At 37.1% G+C, this 18848-nt stretch overlaps 1 protein-coding gene across 11 annotated transcripts in view; it reads right to left on the minus strand.

Annotated features, from left to right (window-relative positions):
- Positions 1 to 18848, minus strand: part of MAGI2 (membrane associated guanylate kinase, WW and PDZ domain containing 2) — a 708943-nt gene that overhangs the window by 492464 nt on the left and 197631 nt on the right. For all 11 annotated transcript variants that reach the window (XM_014255224.2, XM_088054941.1, XM_005526021.3 and 8 more), the window contains exon 2: positions 6995 to 7111. In XM_014255224.2, coding sequence (XP_014110699.2) covers positions 6995 to 7111 — 117 coding nt within the window. The remainder of the gene's footprint in view (positions 1 to 6994; positions 7112 to 18848) is intronic.

Raw genomic sequence — 18848 nt, forward strand, 5'->3', positions numbered from 1 at the left:
AGCTGCTTTAGGCCACTCAAGAATTGTGACTTGTACTTGTGAAATCAGTTATTTGTGGCCGCTTTTATTGTTTGCTATTCTTGTTCTGCTGAGGCAATGTACTTCATCAGATTCATGCTACTGCCCATCTAGTTTGCTGCTAGTAATCAATAAAATTAGGGCTGTCATCAAAATTCATTTAAAACTGCCACTATCCTTTATCCTTTTGCTATCACGTGATTTAGAGAACCCATTTTGCAACACTAGAGAGCCTCCCCAAAGTTTAAATCAACATGTATTGACTCCTGGGGACAACCAGCACAAATATTGTAACTAAACTCTCATCTGGAGTTATGCATGTACTGTATCACATATAAATAATTCCAGACAGATGTGATGAGGAACCCAAGATGCTTGATATTAGTCTTTACATCACATGCCAGCTAACATCAGTTAAGGAAGATATGTGATACAATTCTGTAGGAAAACAGCTTTAGAAAGATTGGGTTTGCAATTTCAGAACATTTTCTTATCCTTTTTTTCAGTGCTAAAACTTTTAGTAACTTTAGTGGTATTGTATCAACTTTTCAGTTGGCAGGGATTAACTGTTAGAAAAAATAATTTATATTGGCAGTGTTTTATTAAAAAAATTGATGGTTTTGGATGATTTGGTTTTTAAAATGGGACAAAAGCATGGTATTTAAAAGAACACAAAGTAGGGAATAAAGGAATGAGAAGAATGGGAGTAGGGGACAGAATTATAAGCCTCAGCGTCTTGCAGATGTGAGATGGGTGCAAAGATCTCTGAGAAATAGAACTGTTGTAACTGTACAGCCAGTGAAAGCATCCTACATCTTCATACAGCCTTTATGGAACATGTAAGTTGCAATTTTGCAGAAGTGGTACATAACTACTGCTATTCATTTTGTTACAACTCTTCTCACTCCCTACTGCAGTTACACCACATCAGACACATTCCTTCCCACCTCCTTCTTGAACTGTATTTTCTTTGCATACATGTTATTTTAAGGTAAGCACTTAGTCACTGAATACCTGATGATGAAAAGCTGATGTCCCCAATATGTAGAAATGAAGAATTTCTGATGAAAAAAGACAGAAATTATGTACATTTTCTCTCTCATGACTAACAGACAGTATAGTATTTTCTATCAGTGTTGTTATTTGTAGATATAGTTTGGACATCTGTTTACCCTAGACCTTAATTAAAACTGTGGTTCACTTTGATAAATACACTTTAAATATTATTTTTTTGCCGGTTTTATTTTTATCCACTTCCTGCTGAAGGCAATGCAGTGCCTGCAGCCCAAAGATGTTCTGAGCACAGGCAAGGCTCTGTACAAACTGATAGAGAAGAAGCACGAGTTCTGACTCCAGCCTCTACTACCATGCTCTGAAACAGACAAAAGTCCCCATAAAATAACATGAAAAGTCAACACAAAGATGTATAAGCCAAACTCTTTTTACCAGGCATCCCCAGTGTCCTCAGAAAAACAGGTCATTGTCCTGTGTGTTTTCAGTGGATAATTAGGAATACTGAATGCAGCAGTGGAAAAGTAAGTACAGTCCATAGGCAACAGCTTAACCACCACTCCACTTCATGTAGGAGAGCTCAGGCATTGTTGGTGCTCTGTGATTTTTTGTCAGCTGTTCTTTTCCTCTTCTATTTAGCCTTTCTGTCATAGGAAGCAGTGGCATCCTTTTCATCTTATGGTACACATGGCTGTGCTGCAACCAGCACAGTGGGGCTCTCATTTCACATAATTACCTGATTTTTCTCAAGATGCCAATGATTTAACTTTAAGTACACTTTGGAGGTGTGATCCATGAGATACATAACAACAAAAACATTTTTAAAGAGCTCTGCATTGCTCTATTCTGAGCCATCACAGTCTAAGCAATAGCTAACAATGGAAGAATAAAGAAGTCACTGAAGTTAGGTAATGTTATTCCCAGTGATGCAGACATTTCTTGGCAGCATGGTATGCTAAGTACAGGTTATTTTATCCTAGCAATAGCTCCATATGACGTCAAACTGGCAGCTCTTTCACTGACAGTACCTCTTGTAAGATACTTTTGACATGAACGAATTTGTAAGAAAAATATACCATTGGAAAGTCTGTTTCACACATTTCCCTTTGAATTTTCTTGGCTATGTACTTTTTAGAAGATAAAAAGTATTTTTCAAAAAAAAATTGAAAGGCTTCATATTTGTTCAAATATGGATTAGTCAGGCATACCTCACAACCTTATCCAGAGCAGCAGAACTATGCACAGGGAGCTTCTGAGTTTGGGCTACCCTCAACCAGTACAGAGTTATTGCTCACTTGAATTCTGCAACTCTTTTCTCAGCTTGGAAATTAGAAACCTCATATGAAAACCTAAGTATGTAATATGGATTTAATTCAGTATTTACCAATTATTGTGACCAAAATAAAAGGTATTAGAAGAAACACAAACTATGAGTCACCTATCATTGGGAAAGGAAAGTCTTACAGACTCCCAGTTCTTTGTTTCTGATGGGTATCCACAAAGTAGACTATAAATGACTAAGGTTTGCCAATCTATGACAGTTCTGACAGTGGGAAAGACCTTGTTTGTTTTGCACTGTTTTGCAGATAGAGATTTCTTCAGGTCTGAAAGTGTAAATTCCCCTGCAGCCTCAAGTATAAACATATTTTATTGACTTTAGTATCACCAAAATATAAGCTAATTGCTCTACTTTTACTATATATGATAAATAAAACCAACACCAGAAAATAAATGTATCACTCCATGTACATTTTCTTCTGGGAAGAGGACCAGACAACAAACATAAGCATGCTGCAAGATATAACATTTCAACAGTACACAGACAATATTGCAGCACATGGGTTAAATTTATATATAGACCAGACTATATTAAAATACAAGAGAACAGAACTATATTTGAAAATGAGGCTCTAATTTATATTGACACAAAATGACCTAAATCTAAATATTCACAGAAGATGGAAAAAAATAAGTCACAGCAGAAGTGACTTAAGTGACTTATTAAGTGTTCATAGGTGTCATATTTGCAATGCAGTGTTAATTATATTCACCTAACACAGAGCACCCATGCAATTGGTATCAACAGGGAAGTGACAAAAAGGAGGATCTGTTATCATGATTTGGTATGTGGGAAACTCATGTGGCTGCTCATAATGATTCCATTTTTTTCCCCTAGTCACTCACATACAGCATATGGCTCAGTCACAAAATTAATTTTTTTTTCCTATGCTGCTGATAAATGTCTTAAATAAAACATCCTTCCTCCAATTTCTGTGCTAATGGTAATACTGAAATATCCAGTGCTGTATGGTTCCAACCCTCTCCATTCTTACATCATTCCTTTTTTTTTTTTTGTAAACTCAAAGACTAGGAGGGAAGCTTCTTCATCCCCATAATGTTTTTAAAGCTATTTTTTCCCCATTTTCACTGTTAAGAGAGCATTCATGGGCTGCATCCTCCTATGGTGCAGCAGGAATATGACCAGCTCATCTGAGCTACTGCCAATATGAGGTTATATCCCAGAGGATATCAATGAGCTTCTCTCCCTGCTTTTCTGTATTGCAGGACAACCACAATAGCGTTCCTAAATATCTTCAGGAGTAAGTTTAGGATATAAAAAGTGCTGAAATTCTACACAACAGGAAAAGGGGAAGAAAATGCAGGACACAGACTTCAGTTAGGTCTTCTGAAAGTGGAAAATGAGGAACTTTTCTTTCCCCCAAAACTGCCTTGTTAATGTCTGCATCCTGACTGCTGCAAATACAATTGTACATCTCACCCTGGGATGTATGCATATCATTCCTGCTGGCAATGCTGGGAAAATCAATTTCATATGCACTGAGAACTGCAGCCCTCGTGGAAGGCAGCATTTGACTCCCAGGGTTACACGGTCATTTCTAATTTAGTAGAAAGGGGCACTGCACTAGCAAAAATACAGAAATGTAAAGATCACGAACCCAACCAATTCATCCCCTTCCCAGGGGCTACAATTTCTGAGGGCAGAATTGACCCATTATCCTCACATCGTGATTCTGGACCATCTACTCTTTGGTGTACACAGGGATGTACACTTGTATAACAGACAATTCAAAGTCTTACCTAGAATCACAGAGTTATTGAATGGTAAGGATTGGAAGATCATCAAGTCCCAAAATCCCCTCACAATGGGCTGGAACACCTGCCCCTAGAGCTGGTTGTTTAAAGTCTAATCCAGCCTGGTTTTTAACACTGCAATGGGTTGAGTCCAAGGCTCAACCTTACCCAGTTTCTAGTATATACTAGTTCAGTTGTCTAACTTGAATTGGCTTATGCTGACTTAAAACAGGTATGGATAAGTTCTCTGCTTCCTGGTTTCACAGAGAATACTCACTCATAAATGCAAGTGAAAGATGCCTTAATCTAACCTTGAAGACTGAGAAACCCATGGTCATGCTCACTCCACTGCTGGGGCCAGTGCTGCCAGTGTGAACAGAAAAACCCAAGGTAAAAACTCTACAAACACTCTTATGGTTTTACTGGCAATCATGCCTCTGTAACAGCAAAGATTGTAGATGAAATTTTGTTGTCACATATTTTTCTTTTTTTTTTTTCCCCTCTTTGTGTTACAACCTTGTTATTGGAAATGAAGTCAATGCTGCCTACAGCTGGGTTTCCCTCTCTACTTTCCTGCACAAGAATTTGATAAAAACTGAGTGCTGCTTTTGCTGTGTTGGCATCTGTTGCAATATCTGTAATAAATCCATGGTTAGGTGCACTCATGAAGTGAACTTGTGGGCAGTGGTACAGTCAGGTAAACATTACCACTGTATACTAAGGACAGTGTGAGGACAACCAACCAGTACTCTTAGATTATGTACAGAGCTTAAAAACAAAATACTACCCAGAGCAGAAGATTTTGAATACCAATGTTCTTGAAAGGTAAGTTTGTGATTCAAAAATTAGTTAAGTTATATTAAAATAAACAATCAGGTGAAAACATTTTCCCTCCTAGGCATGAATTCTGGGGACAGAGTAAAATTGCATTTAAAAAAGATTCACCACAATTATGGTTTAGAGGAAATTTGGGTTGCAAACTATGTGATGGTGTTCTTTTCATTTGACTGATTATGAAAAATCCTATGGCTAACCACAAATCATCCTGTCTGCATTTGATCATTTCATTTTTTTTAAATAGTCACTTTTAAGAAGGATTGTTTTCATAGAATTTTCAAGAACATTTTGAAGAAAATATACCAATTAAGCACTATGGGGTTTTTTTGTGTTGTTTTGTTTTTGTTTTGTTTGGTTGGGGTATTTTTATTTGTTTGTTTTTGTTGGTTTTTTTTTTTTTTGCTACATCTACTACTGAAAAGATTCCTCCACTCTCCAAGAACGTAAGAACACACCAGGTTACCCAGCAAATCAGCACCTGCCATTTACAACACTATAGTATATTTCAAACCGCAGATTTTACTTAGTCAAATATGCTCATTATATAATACAATAATGACCTAAGAATTTAACAATCTAAGGTGACACAGAAGATGGAGAAGTCACAGCAATAAGGAAAGGTTGTGCTGTTTACAGACTCCAAATTAGTCTTTGTGGTTGTAGCGTTGCATTTTGAATGACAAATTTGCTTCTGTGACTATGGTATCTTACTTAAGGCATGAGAACACTTTATTATTGCCTTGAATGAAAACAAAACAACCTCAAAAAATACTCATTGTGCCCATATCACTGACAGATGGTGTCTGTCATACACAACGTGTGTGCAGTAGTTGCAATATTGTTATATTTTTATTCTTCTTTGACCTGGACCTGTGGCACTAATGAGCATGGACTGGGGCAATAATAAGAATACGCTTAGGCTAATGATGCCCCCAGATATCCTTGGAAGTGGGATTTAGTCTCAAAACTTTTTTGTAATTGCATTTCCAATACAGCTGTAATGTTTCTCAGCATTTTCTGACAAACCTAATTTATCACAAATCTCACATAAATATAACATTTTTTGCTTTCTGCATACAGGTAATAACTTCTAAATGTTTTTCTCCGCCTTCCCTTCTGATCAGTTGCAAATGGAACATTAGAAATTAGGCATTTATATTTATTTTTTTAGGAGGAGCTTTTCAAAGCTCCATTCTTTAATATTATGAAAGAAAAAACATTTCAAAGGGCATCCACCCATTACCATAGAAATAGCACAGACACTTAGTATACCTCCCTCTGCCTATCATTCCGGTGTCAAGCCTGTAAGTTCAAAAGTGCACCCCTTTTTTTGCCAAAACCAGAAGACCCATTTTATGTCTGCTAAGCAATTATTTTATGAGGGAAGAATAATAGAACTTCAGTCCATGTAAAATGATATGTTGTCTGTCAGCCAAGTGATCTGTTCTGAAAGGCATGACCCTGACAGTTGGACATGGCTTGTGTGACTCTGCTTAATTTCATGTCCATTGTTGAAATAGCTGAATCTTCTCAATACAACAAAAACTATTTTAGAGATTTCAGAATATTTTCAGTATTGGCTTATGTGGCAACAAACACATATGCAAGACACTTCAAACTTTCATTGCCATTCCTGTTGCATTCAGACAAAATCTGGTATACACATTTCTTCTGTTGCCCTATTGCTTTATAAATCCAATGGATATCCACTGAACCAGCCCAGAAAACTGCTGGTTTTTCTCTTTAAATTTGTGCTTTCTAAAACTACAGAAGAAATAAGATTATTATTATTCTTATTCTAGAGCCAGACTTCATGAAATTACGACTTTGAAAACACCACGAAAACATCACCATTGCACAGCTGAATTTCTCAGCAGTTATGTGGAAGACTAGAACCAAACCACAAATCTATCAACAAGAAGTCTGTTTTATCCACAGACCACCTCTTCATTCATTGCAAAGGGCCTCAGCAGCATTCACCCAGATGGTCTATTGCCACTAAAATGCCAGGTTTGTCCACCTGCACCCTACTTACATGGCACTGTGCGGAGGTAGAGATTGTCTCTTATGATCTGCTGGAGCTCATGGTCCACCGAACCTTTCTGGAATCGGAGATTGAGGTAGTGACGAAGGTCCTTATCAACAATGCCTCCTGTCAGGGAAAAGACAAATGAAAGTACAATTTAAAATTATATTGCTTTGATGGAAGCAATGAATCACTTGTAAATCTTTGTGGCTCATTTTCCTTCATGTTTCTGTCATGATGGAGAACAAAAGCACGCAGAGCTTTCTGGTTAAAGCATGTGGTTGGTACAGTATTTTTTACTATTGATACTAGTAAAGGTTAAAAACAGTTAATGACAACTGGCTAAATCTGTACAGTTCAGAAAACACATATAGGGTTATGGACAGAGCTGTCAATTTTCTTTCCACACGAAACTTGAACATATTGTTATTATACAACTACCTACATATGTATCTAAATAATAAAGCATTAGATATTATGTTTCCCAGGACCTTATACCAATTTCCAATACCAATTTTTTGTTTCTTATTAAAACAAAAATCTTGGTTCAAAATCTCTCTGCAGTGTTTAGTGGTTTTAGTCCTTGTGTAACCACAATAAAATGTGGCTGTACTTGGCAATCATATAAATGTTATATGTTTTCTTTTATTTATTTTTGATAGAACTCACAATTGAAAGACACAATATCAAAAGCAAGAGTTCATATTTTATTTCCACCACCAAAAATGTCATGACAACATCTCAGCAAAGTAGTACAAATGTGAAAAAAACTGAGTAAAAAACCTTGTATTTGCCACTTTTACTATAGTTTTAGGACAAAACTATTTAAACTACTGTTTAGCCACTGACGGGTGTATCATGTACTATGAAAGGCATATCTATAAATCTAATCCAACATGATTAATAAGCACTTCCCAATATAGTTCCTCCCCATTTCTTTTAACCTTGAATAGGGATCACATTTATAATTATGGAGAAGTCTATAAATAACTCAATTTCTTCTCTCTCTGAAATTCTGACATAGGAAAAATATAGAAAATCATTTCTATATTGAGTTCTGACATATATTCCCAAGATGAAAAATTGCAAGTGGATAGATCCTTAACCTGTTGCTTCACACATGCAACCTTAAAACATTTTTTCAAATGGCATTTGTTATTGAACCCTCTGCCAAAAGTCTTATTGACTTAGACTACATAAAGATTTTCCTGTACATAGGAACACATAACATCCCTATCTAATTATTTGAAAGTCACTGCAGAGCACAAATTGTTATAAATGAAAATATATTTCTTCTTACAGCTATTCCTATTTACCTGCCTATTATAACTCCATAATGTCATTACTGCTGCCCTTTGTCAGTAACTTAAAACCTTTTGTTCCAGGTTTATAAAAAGCTTATAAATAATTTCTCTCTTTAGCTAATGCCAAAAAACCCAGCACACTTTCATAATCAAATGAAGGGGGAAAAAAGCACCCCAGTTTATAAAACACAAAATACCTGTATGCCTGGTTCCCTGAGGCTGAGAACTTCCATATGGATCTCTTTTCTTCCAGGATCCCCAAGCTCTAACTGATCTCCTGCTTTGTACTGCTAACCCTGTTTCTTGCAATAGGTTCAGTTTGCAGACAAGACCATCCTTACTTCTAATTTCTTTTGAGATTTCTGACAAGGCTGTAGAGAAATTCTCTGAGTCTGCTGTCCTTCATGATCAGCTGCAGAGAGTAAAGGTCCTGCAGCTCTTGCTCTAATGCACAGAACATGCCCAGTGATGCAGATGCTTTTTGGCAGCCTGAGAAAATGCCATTTCGAGAACAGCTGTAGCCTGCCCACTGACACAAACCCAAATCATTCAACTTATAACATCAGTGAGTTTAGGAACCTACACAGATTTCTGACCCTCAAAGTGCATTTTTATTTACAGTCTCTTGTTTCAAACACATTTGTTTGAAACACATTTAGTTCATTTACTTCAACATGTGCAATGAATGCACTAAAACCTCCTAAGCACTTCATAAAAAGAGTCACCTGTATTTATGGCAAATTGCATATTTCAAACTAGATACAAAAATGTGTATTTAGAGGAAGAAATGCCTACAGCCTTGCATTTGTTACATGCAATTCAAAAGCAAGTTTCTAACAGAAATAAACAGAAATTAAACCTTGGTGTAGAGGAAATAAAACTTAGCAGCTTCCAAAATATAATTTTCTTAACATCTGAGTATATACTGTAGAATTCAGATTAACTACAGTCAACACGTGTACAATTACAAATTTTCTTCTTAAAAAGCCATTCCATTCATGAATAATTCATGTTTTTCAATTCTTTGGGCATAAGCTACTTTTTTTTAAAAAAATCTGGTATAACAATGAATGTTTTCCTCCTGAAAATTGTAGAAAAATAAAATAGTTCTAGAGCCCTGAAAAATAGATGCAGTGTATTTTTAGTTCATCCTTTCAATTGTCATTCTACTGCTTTTCTCCCCTAAAAAGTTCTGTAGTTTTACCTGATGCTTTTTAAAAGCATATTGACTTGCTTTTGTGGTATTTATAGTACCTGAACTCTGGAGCAGCCTGATCTTTTTGAAGTACAATCAGGACAACATCCTGCATGTGCACTTATGGGTCCATAAGACTTTTTGCAAGAAAACTATAGTGAATTGCAAATATGTAAACCAGCCTTGATTCATCAGCATTGAATTACAGTTTGTGTTACAGGCTTTATAAATCAAGAATAACATGAATAATAATAATAATAATAATAGGACTATGTCCTTAAAATGCTGAAAATAAGACACAGAAATTGTTAGCATTTGGTTTACTTTGGAGGAAAAGGTGAACAGTGACATTAACAGCAAGTTCATAGAAGAAGAAACAGGGAAAAAGCATTTTTACAGTCAGTAACTACTATTTAATGGTCCTATCCAGCCCAGTTAGACAAGTGACTGTCTAACTAGACAGTTAGACAAGGTTTCTGTAGAATTCAACTCCCATTTATTTTCTCTTTTTTGTAGAACACTGAAAATTACTGACATGTTGAGAAATTCCTGACATGAACCTGACCCCCTTCTTTTCTGTTATTCCCAGGCCGCCCAGAGTGGAGGAGTTTGGGCTGGTGCTCAGGGACCACCGGTGCCCATCGCGCTGTTCCACAAATCCCACGGCGCTGCCCTGCTGCTCCCACGCTGGAGCTCGGAGGGAAGGAGCTCCCCAGCCACATCCTGCTCACTGCATGTGACAGCAGCAGGAAGCACTGTTGTGTGTCAGAGGGATTACACAGCTCAAGCTTTAGGAACCCAACCCAGAGACCATAATTTAAAGGGTTCTTTGGCCGCTGCCACAGGAGGAGGCTGACAACTGCATGACGGAGCATTCACTGGCTTGCAGCCATGCAATGCTTTTATGGTTGTTGTTTTTCCCTTTTTGCTGGCTTGGGGCCTGTGCTTGTTTCAGTTTCATTTCACTCCAATGACTCCCTTTGCTTTGCTAGCTGAGAAACATAGGATGTGAATTAAATACTTCCAGTAATGATCTCTTGCATAATGTATGTGTGGTTTAGGTACAGCTACCAATCATGACGGCAAACTCATAACCATGACTGAAGTTGATTTCAGACATTATAAAATAAGACACACTTGGCTGAACTAAAAACTGTTCTGTTTGCATGTAGTACTTATGAATTTAATAAGCAAGGTATAACTTTTTACAGTATTCTAATGTATTTCTCTCATGTTTGTTTGTCTTTATAAAATCTAGTAAAAAAGTCCAGTCAGAAAAGTACAATAAGGAACACCCAGTCAAAAGGGTACTGAATAGTTTCTAGCTCATGAGAAGATTCAAACCTGAAGATAATTGCCATTTCCAAGAAAATTGCAGGGATAAAGGTTTATAATTTTTTCTAATTCTAAATATTATAACATTTTTTGTAAGTTCCTGTGTGCTATCTCACTGATGCTCCAGCTGGTGTCTGCACTTGCATTGTACTTTCCTTGAAGAATATGTAAACATGAACATCCCTCTTGTTCCTTCAATGGTAGCTCTAAATAATTTTACCTGTAACATATTTTTATTGGTGTAAATTTTCAACGAACACTTCTGAGTATTCACCCATTCGTATTTGCTCATCTTGTATCATAATCTCTCATTTAATTGGCTTCCCAAAATGTGGTGTGGTAATTTATTTGGAATTTTTTAACAATAAAATCAATTGCATCTCATCTGAGAATAATCTGCCTTAGATATTTTATTGGCTGGGATTAAAATTTAAAGTATTTCGGTTTCCCTGGCTTCTATAAATAATCCTGGTTAGAAAAATCCATGTGCAAGCAAGACTTTTAGATCTATATTTGCATCTGTACATGATCTATGTCTGGGGAAACTAAAGGAAATATCTTAGTATTGTTGCTCTGTAATGATAAAGCAGACAACCTCATAAACTTTCAGTATAAACTACCCTCTCCCTTCTACTGCCCTACTTTAATCAGACTGGCTCTCCCTTTGTTTTTAATAAGCTTCTGCTTCTGACTGTAAGCATTAGCCATATATCTGGTAAAATCAAATGCCTTGAACGACCTGGCTTTCACCAGCTTCAGCAGGAGCATTCTGCTGGAGAGTCTCATCCAAATTATTTATTCAGGTGGTACCTGGAGATTTATATCTATATCATGGTGTGGGTCCATGGCCATCTGACAACAGCTCAAGTTTCTTCTGCACCTCTTCAGTACAATACATGCAATTTGGTGCCTGCTACATTAATTTATCCTTCACTGTTCACAGATAATCTAATCGACCTTTCTATAAACAGCCTAAATGATGACCTAAATTCTTTAAATCAGCTATATCAGGAATATCTGATTTGTTAGTTCTTTTCTCTACCAATGAGAGAAATTTTTTTTACCAAGGAAGGTGAGTGCATGAATATTTTTTATGACTCTCTGGGCTATAACAAGAAACTCATAGTCATCACAGGTAAAAAGCTGTGTGCATGGTCTAATTGCTCGTTTCTGAATGTCTTTTTAAATGGTCCAGTAAGAATCCAGAATACCTGAAATTACCCTACAGAACCCATCTTAGTCATTCCAATCCTTTTAGTGAAAAATCCTTTTTCTGTCATATACAACCTAATGTGAGGTGACCTATAATTCCCCTCTTCCCGTCTTGTTCTGCAGACCTGCACACCTCCAGGCTGATGCACAAAAATCAGCAATGAGCAGCAGTGAGGGATGGGCACCACACAGCTGTGAGAAAGCCCACATCAGCCACAGCTCCCAAACATTCTTTCCATCTTATACCCTGAAAGATTTTAAGCATAAACCAAAATTTCCTGCTGTATTCCCAGGTTTTTCACTGTATGATCCTCTCAGAAGAAGAGCACCACAATTCCTTTTTCACTCCCACAAGTTCGGTAATATTTTATTATAACAAACTTAAAAGTAATCCTTAAGAAAGCCTTCATTAAAGCCAAATTATGATTACCACTACTCATATGAATTCCTTCTGTTTGTAGTACAAATGGTACTTTTTAACAAATTAAATATGTCTTATTTTAGTACTTGATTAATGAAGATCTCAAGCATTTAAAACTTATGAGTCAGTGTAAGATGCTTTACTTTTAATAGTTTATTCAATGGGCAACAGTTAACCAAAACAATCACTTTTAAGAGAGAATAAGAAAATTCCAAGTAATATGAAAACTCTTGGTTGTATAAGTGTTCATTATTAAAATACAGCCTGTATCTAAGCCTATTATTTAAGGGAAATTATTCTCAACAAACTTATCTAGTGCTCAGATTAAAGATGAGTGTTGGCATTTCACTAGTCATGGTATAATGAGCATATTCAACAAGGGATGTTCCTTCAGGAATTCATGTAAAACATGTAAGCACCATAACAGTAAAAAAAACAAACAAACTTTAGTAAATTATGAGAAGCAGTTATTACACTGCCAGACATCAGCTGAAGATGCATTTTAGCTTAAAGCCTTTCTATCCCTAGCCTAAACTGTGAACACTTCTGCCTGCCTTTCACCACTACCTTCAGCCACATCTGCCACCTGACTTATCTGCAAAGCCTCAAACTTTTGGGGTGAGGTATGAGCTATGAGCTCTGTGGAATGTGTGTGACAGAGAACCAAGAGGGAATTATGTAAGAAAATCCTCATGGAGAAAATTAATTTCTTTCATCTTTGGGGCTACTGCAATTAATTGTATTTCCTGATCCTTTAATGGAGATCTAAATAAATTTAAAGGTTTTGAAAAAAAAAAATTAGATCTCTGTATTCTTCTATGTGCTATATACAATGAAAAACATTTTAAGATATAATTTATTGATGGGAAATGGCCTTCTCTTTCATAGCCTGTTATTTTGTAGTCTTTCTCTTTGGGTATGGATTATATAACTAACCTTTTTGCTTATTATATATCTTTTTTATAGTATCTTTTATATTATATATCATACACATGTATCATATTTTTAACAATTAGACTTGCATCCTTAGCTTTATCCTTTGATTTCTTCCTCCTAGCATTTTAAATTCAAAATTTTAAAATACAAGATTGTAGGATTTACAGATTAAACTGGATGGGGATGGCACTACATACAGACTCTATTAAAAAACCTGCAATAAATTCTAGCCAATGCCGGATTTTCTCCACTATGAGAACTCATATTTGGATGAATGTCTTTGTACAAATATGCAATTCCCTGATCTCTACAGATGACGTATTCCACCTGCTCTCCTCAGACCAAATGACAGGCTGAGGTTTGCACTCTTTGATCTTCACAGAGGAGAAAGTTTCCACTTTGTTTCTGGTAAGAGAGGAGTCCTCACTGCCTAAGGACACCCTGGGTCCAGCTCACCACTCTGTTACCTCCCTTTGCTGTACCTTCTGGGGTAGTCTGAGGACCAGATAAACAGGATACCCTGAAGCAGCCACAAATAAGACCAGCACCACAGGGGAAGACTGATTCTAGGAACACTGTAAAAGCATATCATTCCCTGGTTTATTTTCTTAGTTTTTGTGGCTAGCCTCAAGCCTCTGTTTGAAATGTGAAGACACAAGTGTGCAGTGTGCTGGAAGCAAAAATGTGGTTTGTAATGATACAGAGAGGCTGTGTCAGCAGGAAAATCAACTGAGCCAAACACATCTGCATTTTGTACTCTACCTCAGATTGCTGAACTTCAGCTCTTATTACAATATAGAGCTCCACTCCTGGTGGCTACAGAGAGTTTTCCATTGCAAAGCCAACTGCAGCACCTTCCAAAGGCTGCTAGCAGCATGTAACATGGACTTTCTAATATGAAAGTTACCCCAAGTCAACCTCAAAATATGGGTATTTACCCAGTAAAATAATTTTGTACCTTTTCTATTTAGAGGTACTTTGTTTTGCTCTCTTCAGTTAATTTACTGTTCAGCACAGTTCTAGATTGAAGTTGCTGGGAAATGCCACGATTTAACTGGCTGGTATAAAAAAAGTCCAGCTGTCATTCCTATAACAGAGAGGACAGTTTGGGGCACTTTGCTTTCAGAATACACATCTTTTATTTGGTGTTCCAATTAATAGGTGCATAAATAAAGTGATGTTCAAATAATGCTGCTGTTCTCTGCAAAGATTGTCTGGAAATTAACTGCCTTTAACTCCAGTTTTGCAAATTTGCTAAAGCTAATTATGAACCAGCTGTTTGTAGATGCCTCCTGTTTATCAATAATTTGATTTTTAACTTACACAAAAATTTTAATGACTGCTCCTGAGATATTTAAAAGACTCATATTGTTCCTACAAGACTTGCTACACGTCAAATAATTATCCTTACAAATGTTTTTGACAAACATTAAATTGTAAGAGATTATACATTTGCTCACAAAATGAGAATGTCAAAACCCACACTAAACCTGTGCAGTCATATAGAAGCCAGCAATATTTGCACAGATAGGTTTCTCTTGAAATTTGTACATATTTACAGGAGCCCTTACTAGCAGTCAAACACTACCTGGCATTCAGATGCTCCCACTCCAGGAAATCTCCTTCTATTTGGTCAAAGGGTGTCACAACAGAGTATGAAATTTGCTAACACCAATGTTTGTTATGTAACCAAGCTCTCAAATACAGCTCCCAAAGAAAGTTCTAGAAACTGACTTGAAGAAGCCAGTTGGAAAAAGGAAAGAATACATCTTATCGGTATTCTTCTAAAGACAAAGCCTCTTTGAAAACTGATGGCTCATAAAGATGAAAACTCACAGAATAGGTTTAACCAGAGATTGACTGTATTGGACTAAAAACATTTGAACAGACTAATAAGGCTGGGTTTTGCTTCAGAAAAATACTTACATTGTTTTTAGAGTTGGATATATTTCCAGGAAATATATTTATATTCTGAGAAGTTCTATATTAGTCAGAAATGTCCAACAGACAAATTTAATTAATGAGGAAAAAAAATTACATAAAGTTGTAAGAATTTTATTTTTATCAAACTGTAGCAAAATATTTTTTATGTGTTCCCTTGGAAGAAAAAAAACAAAACCTAAGTGATGCTTACTGACATGTTCACGAGAAAAAAAGAGACAAATTGACTTCTCTGAAAAATGCAGCATTAATCTGTAATACACAGTAATGGAGATAATGGGGGCCTGGTTTGTTCTGGCTGGATACAAATTATGCCTCACTGTGTCAGTGTAAATCTCTGTGCTTTAAGGGTGACTCCCCCAGCAGCAAAACCCTGCAGGCTCCCTTGGGGTCAGCTGGTGGATGCCCAGAGCTCCTGGAAGAAGGGCCTGCTCAGACAATATTGCTCAGGAGCAGCCACACCCATGTCCCTTGTGTCACCTCTGCTGTGCACATCCAGAGCCCCTGCAGTCCCCTCTGAGCTCCATTCTGGGCCACCTGCCCCCAGGAGCCACATGGAGAGACTGACATTCCTCGTGAAGATTCTGTCCTACAACTTCTCTTACCCACCCCGAAGCAGAACTTGTATGTTCAAATTTCTCTTCCAGTGGAAAAACATTCTCCTGTCCTTGCTTTGCAATGGGTAAAGCCAGCTCCTCGCAAAAGTAGACAGAAATTGCTCCTCATCTCTAATGGAAAAGTTGCTGTTCTGTCTAATACTCTCTTTCTATTAATACATCAGTACAACTGTTCATCTACTAGGGACACAAATATTCTTTTTCTCTAATACTCTTTTCATTTTATCTTTGTGGAAGACAACTGTGATGGAGCTTTGAGGTCTGACATGTATTTAAATAAAATATGAAAGGCTGAATTGGAATAGTGGCATTATTTTACCAGACTTGAATTATTTGAAAGGTATTTTACTTAAATCATAGCTGCACAATTTTAATTGCTTGAGATAGAGACTTATTTTCCTTACTTCTGGAAATAATATTGCCATATTAATAGGCTGTGAATTATGTGCTGACATTTTGCAAAAAGAAAAAAATTAATCTGGGTAAAAGAATCCCAGTAACAATTTATGAGGGAAGTAAGCTCACAGAGGTTACCATTGTAGGAGTTCTAATAATAGTTTAAAAATATGATTTAGGTTGGTATCTGAATCATGGCAGCCCAGTTTTTTAAAGTCTTTGTAGCATCTCAGTCTGAACTCACAATGTACCATAAAAAAACACTACCATAATACATTACTGTCTTGCTTTCAGATAGTCATAAATAGCACAACAGCATTTTGCAGACTTTGTACTCAAGAAACTTGTCGATTGCAAACTCAATTTTGCAATAGATAATCTGAATTTTTCAGAGTTCACAAAATTATTGATAATCTCTGAATTGCATATATGTTACCAAATGTGTTTCCTTCCCTGAAAATGTTATTTTCAAGAATCAAGGGTCATGGCATTCATATCAATTCAAAACAAAAGTAAAAAGCTGAGAAAAAATTAAAAGAGGTGATGCTTTGCAGCTGTTATTCAGCAATGGGAAATTAAGGCAACACAAAACATACAAATAAGCCTGAGGCTCAGAAGTCATCCTCCAGTTTTATAAACACCACAATACTCAGTTAGGTGTCTCAGCCCTCTGTATTTTGCTTGTGTGGGATGTTCCTCTCAGCCTGCAGCCCACCGTGGCACCACCTCGCAGTTACTGCCCAAGTTAACCAGGACAGTCAGAACATTTCTCAGCACACAAAACCAAAACAAGTCATGCTGGAAACTGAGGAAGGTCCCCAAGCCAAGAGCAGGTGAGTGCCTCGGTGTATTGAGAGGCCACAGGACCGGTGGATGCAGTGTTGAGCCCTTGTAGGAAAACACTGAAGCACTGGTATGTTCTGCACACTATGAAACCTGCTCTTCAGCCAAGACAGAAGAGAGTGAAGGCAGCAGAGTGCCTCAGGTCACCTGGAACAAGTTCTGCTCTACTAGTGGAATAGGTCATTATTAGGCTTAAAAACAAATCAAACTAGACTATCAGTAGATGTACTATTTGGAGATTTACAAGAAGACCATACTGTAAATTCCACTGAAAGGGAATTAACACCCTACTTAGGTGTTAATTAAATATAACAATATTTGTCATAAAAGCACTCAGCTCCAGGTACCAGAACATTTCGCATCAGAGAACTATTGCACTGGATCACACTCTGGGTTATTATGTTTGGTGGTCTGTCTCTGACAAACATTTTGTCAAGGCAAAAAAAGAAACATCAGAGTCTGGTTGTTCTGGCTTGCTGCAACGTGGCAGGGCAGACACCCTCTCTAATTCTGCCTCTGAATCACTCCCACTGAGGATGCAATTCCTACAGTCACTTTTTTTTTTACCCATATGGAAAGGAAAAATCTTCCTACTTGTCTCAGAGATAAGCTGGCAGGATGAAATGAAAGCAAATAAATAACCACAAAATACAACATAGAGATTTGTAGATGACAAAACAAATGATTGCCATGTACTTACTGGTGAAAGAGTTTTCTAAGCATTGCAACACTGTTCTTCACTTCTAGGCACAGCCAGACTGCATGAGCCCATGCCTCTGGGTCAGACAAAAATAGTGGATCCCCAGCACACAAACACAATGAAGCTTCAAATTAGCCTGTTCTCAAAAACCTACAAAAACAGAACTTATTTTTAAAACAAAAAAATTCATAATTTTTAATGCCACTCAAAAGACCCTTCAAAATTACTGTATGTGCTGCCAATAGAGCAATGTCTTTATGCCATCAAAGATACCTTTTGTGTAGAACGGTGCTTTAGCATGAAAGACAGCACTTGGTCTTGGAGCACTGAACCAGCTGCTCGGCGCATGAAGAGGCTGTTACATTCTGGGACAGTCTCACTTGGTTAGCTGAGTCCCCTCGTGCTGATTTAATTAGCACTGCTGGAAAATGCAAATGACCAAAAGAGACACTGTGTATTGTGCAAAATTAGATTGTGAAAAATGTGTGCTTACATAATATGTTTCAACAGAGAAATAAAATGCTCCTGTTCCCAGAGCTGTAGGCGGGCAGATGGTGGGTACTCCAGCAAGATCATGCACTCTGCCTGCAGAGACACAATGCCCTCAACCTCTGGGGAAGAGACTGCTGCTGCATTTCTCTAATACCCCAGTTTGCTGAGCCACAGAGCAAAACACACAATTACAGCCAGACTAAAATTGCTCACTCTGCATCCCCAGAAGCAGAAAGGTGTCACAACAGGGGACAAAAATGAGATGACAGAGCTGTAGGTTCATTTTGTTACCCTTCAGGCACACTGTCCCCATGGCTATGATCTACTGGACTGAAATCAATACAGTCTGTAGTTCAGGAGTATGTTTAGTTGTTTTGCACAGAATTTATTACATTTTCACAGTTGTTACTTAATTAAAAGAGAAAACTGGAGGGCTAAAATCATGGGACAATAAAGAATTTGGCAAGCCAC

Source organism: Pseudopodoces humilis, chromosome 5, assembly GCF_049639895.1.
Source record: "Pseudopodoces humilis isolate 2021_Gansu_Grassland_sample_001 chromosome 5, ASM4963989v1, whole genome shotgun sequence".
NCBI classification, from domain to species: Eukaryota; Metazoa; Chordata; class Aves; order Passeriformes; family Paridae; genus Pseudopodoces; species Pseudopodoces humilis.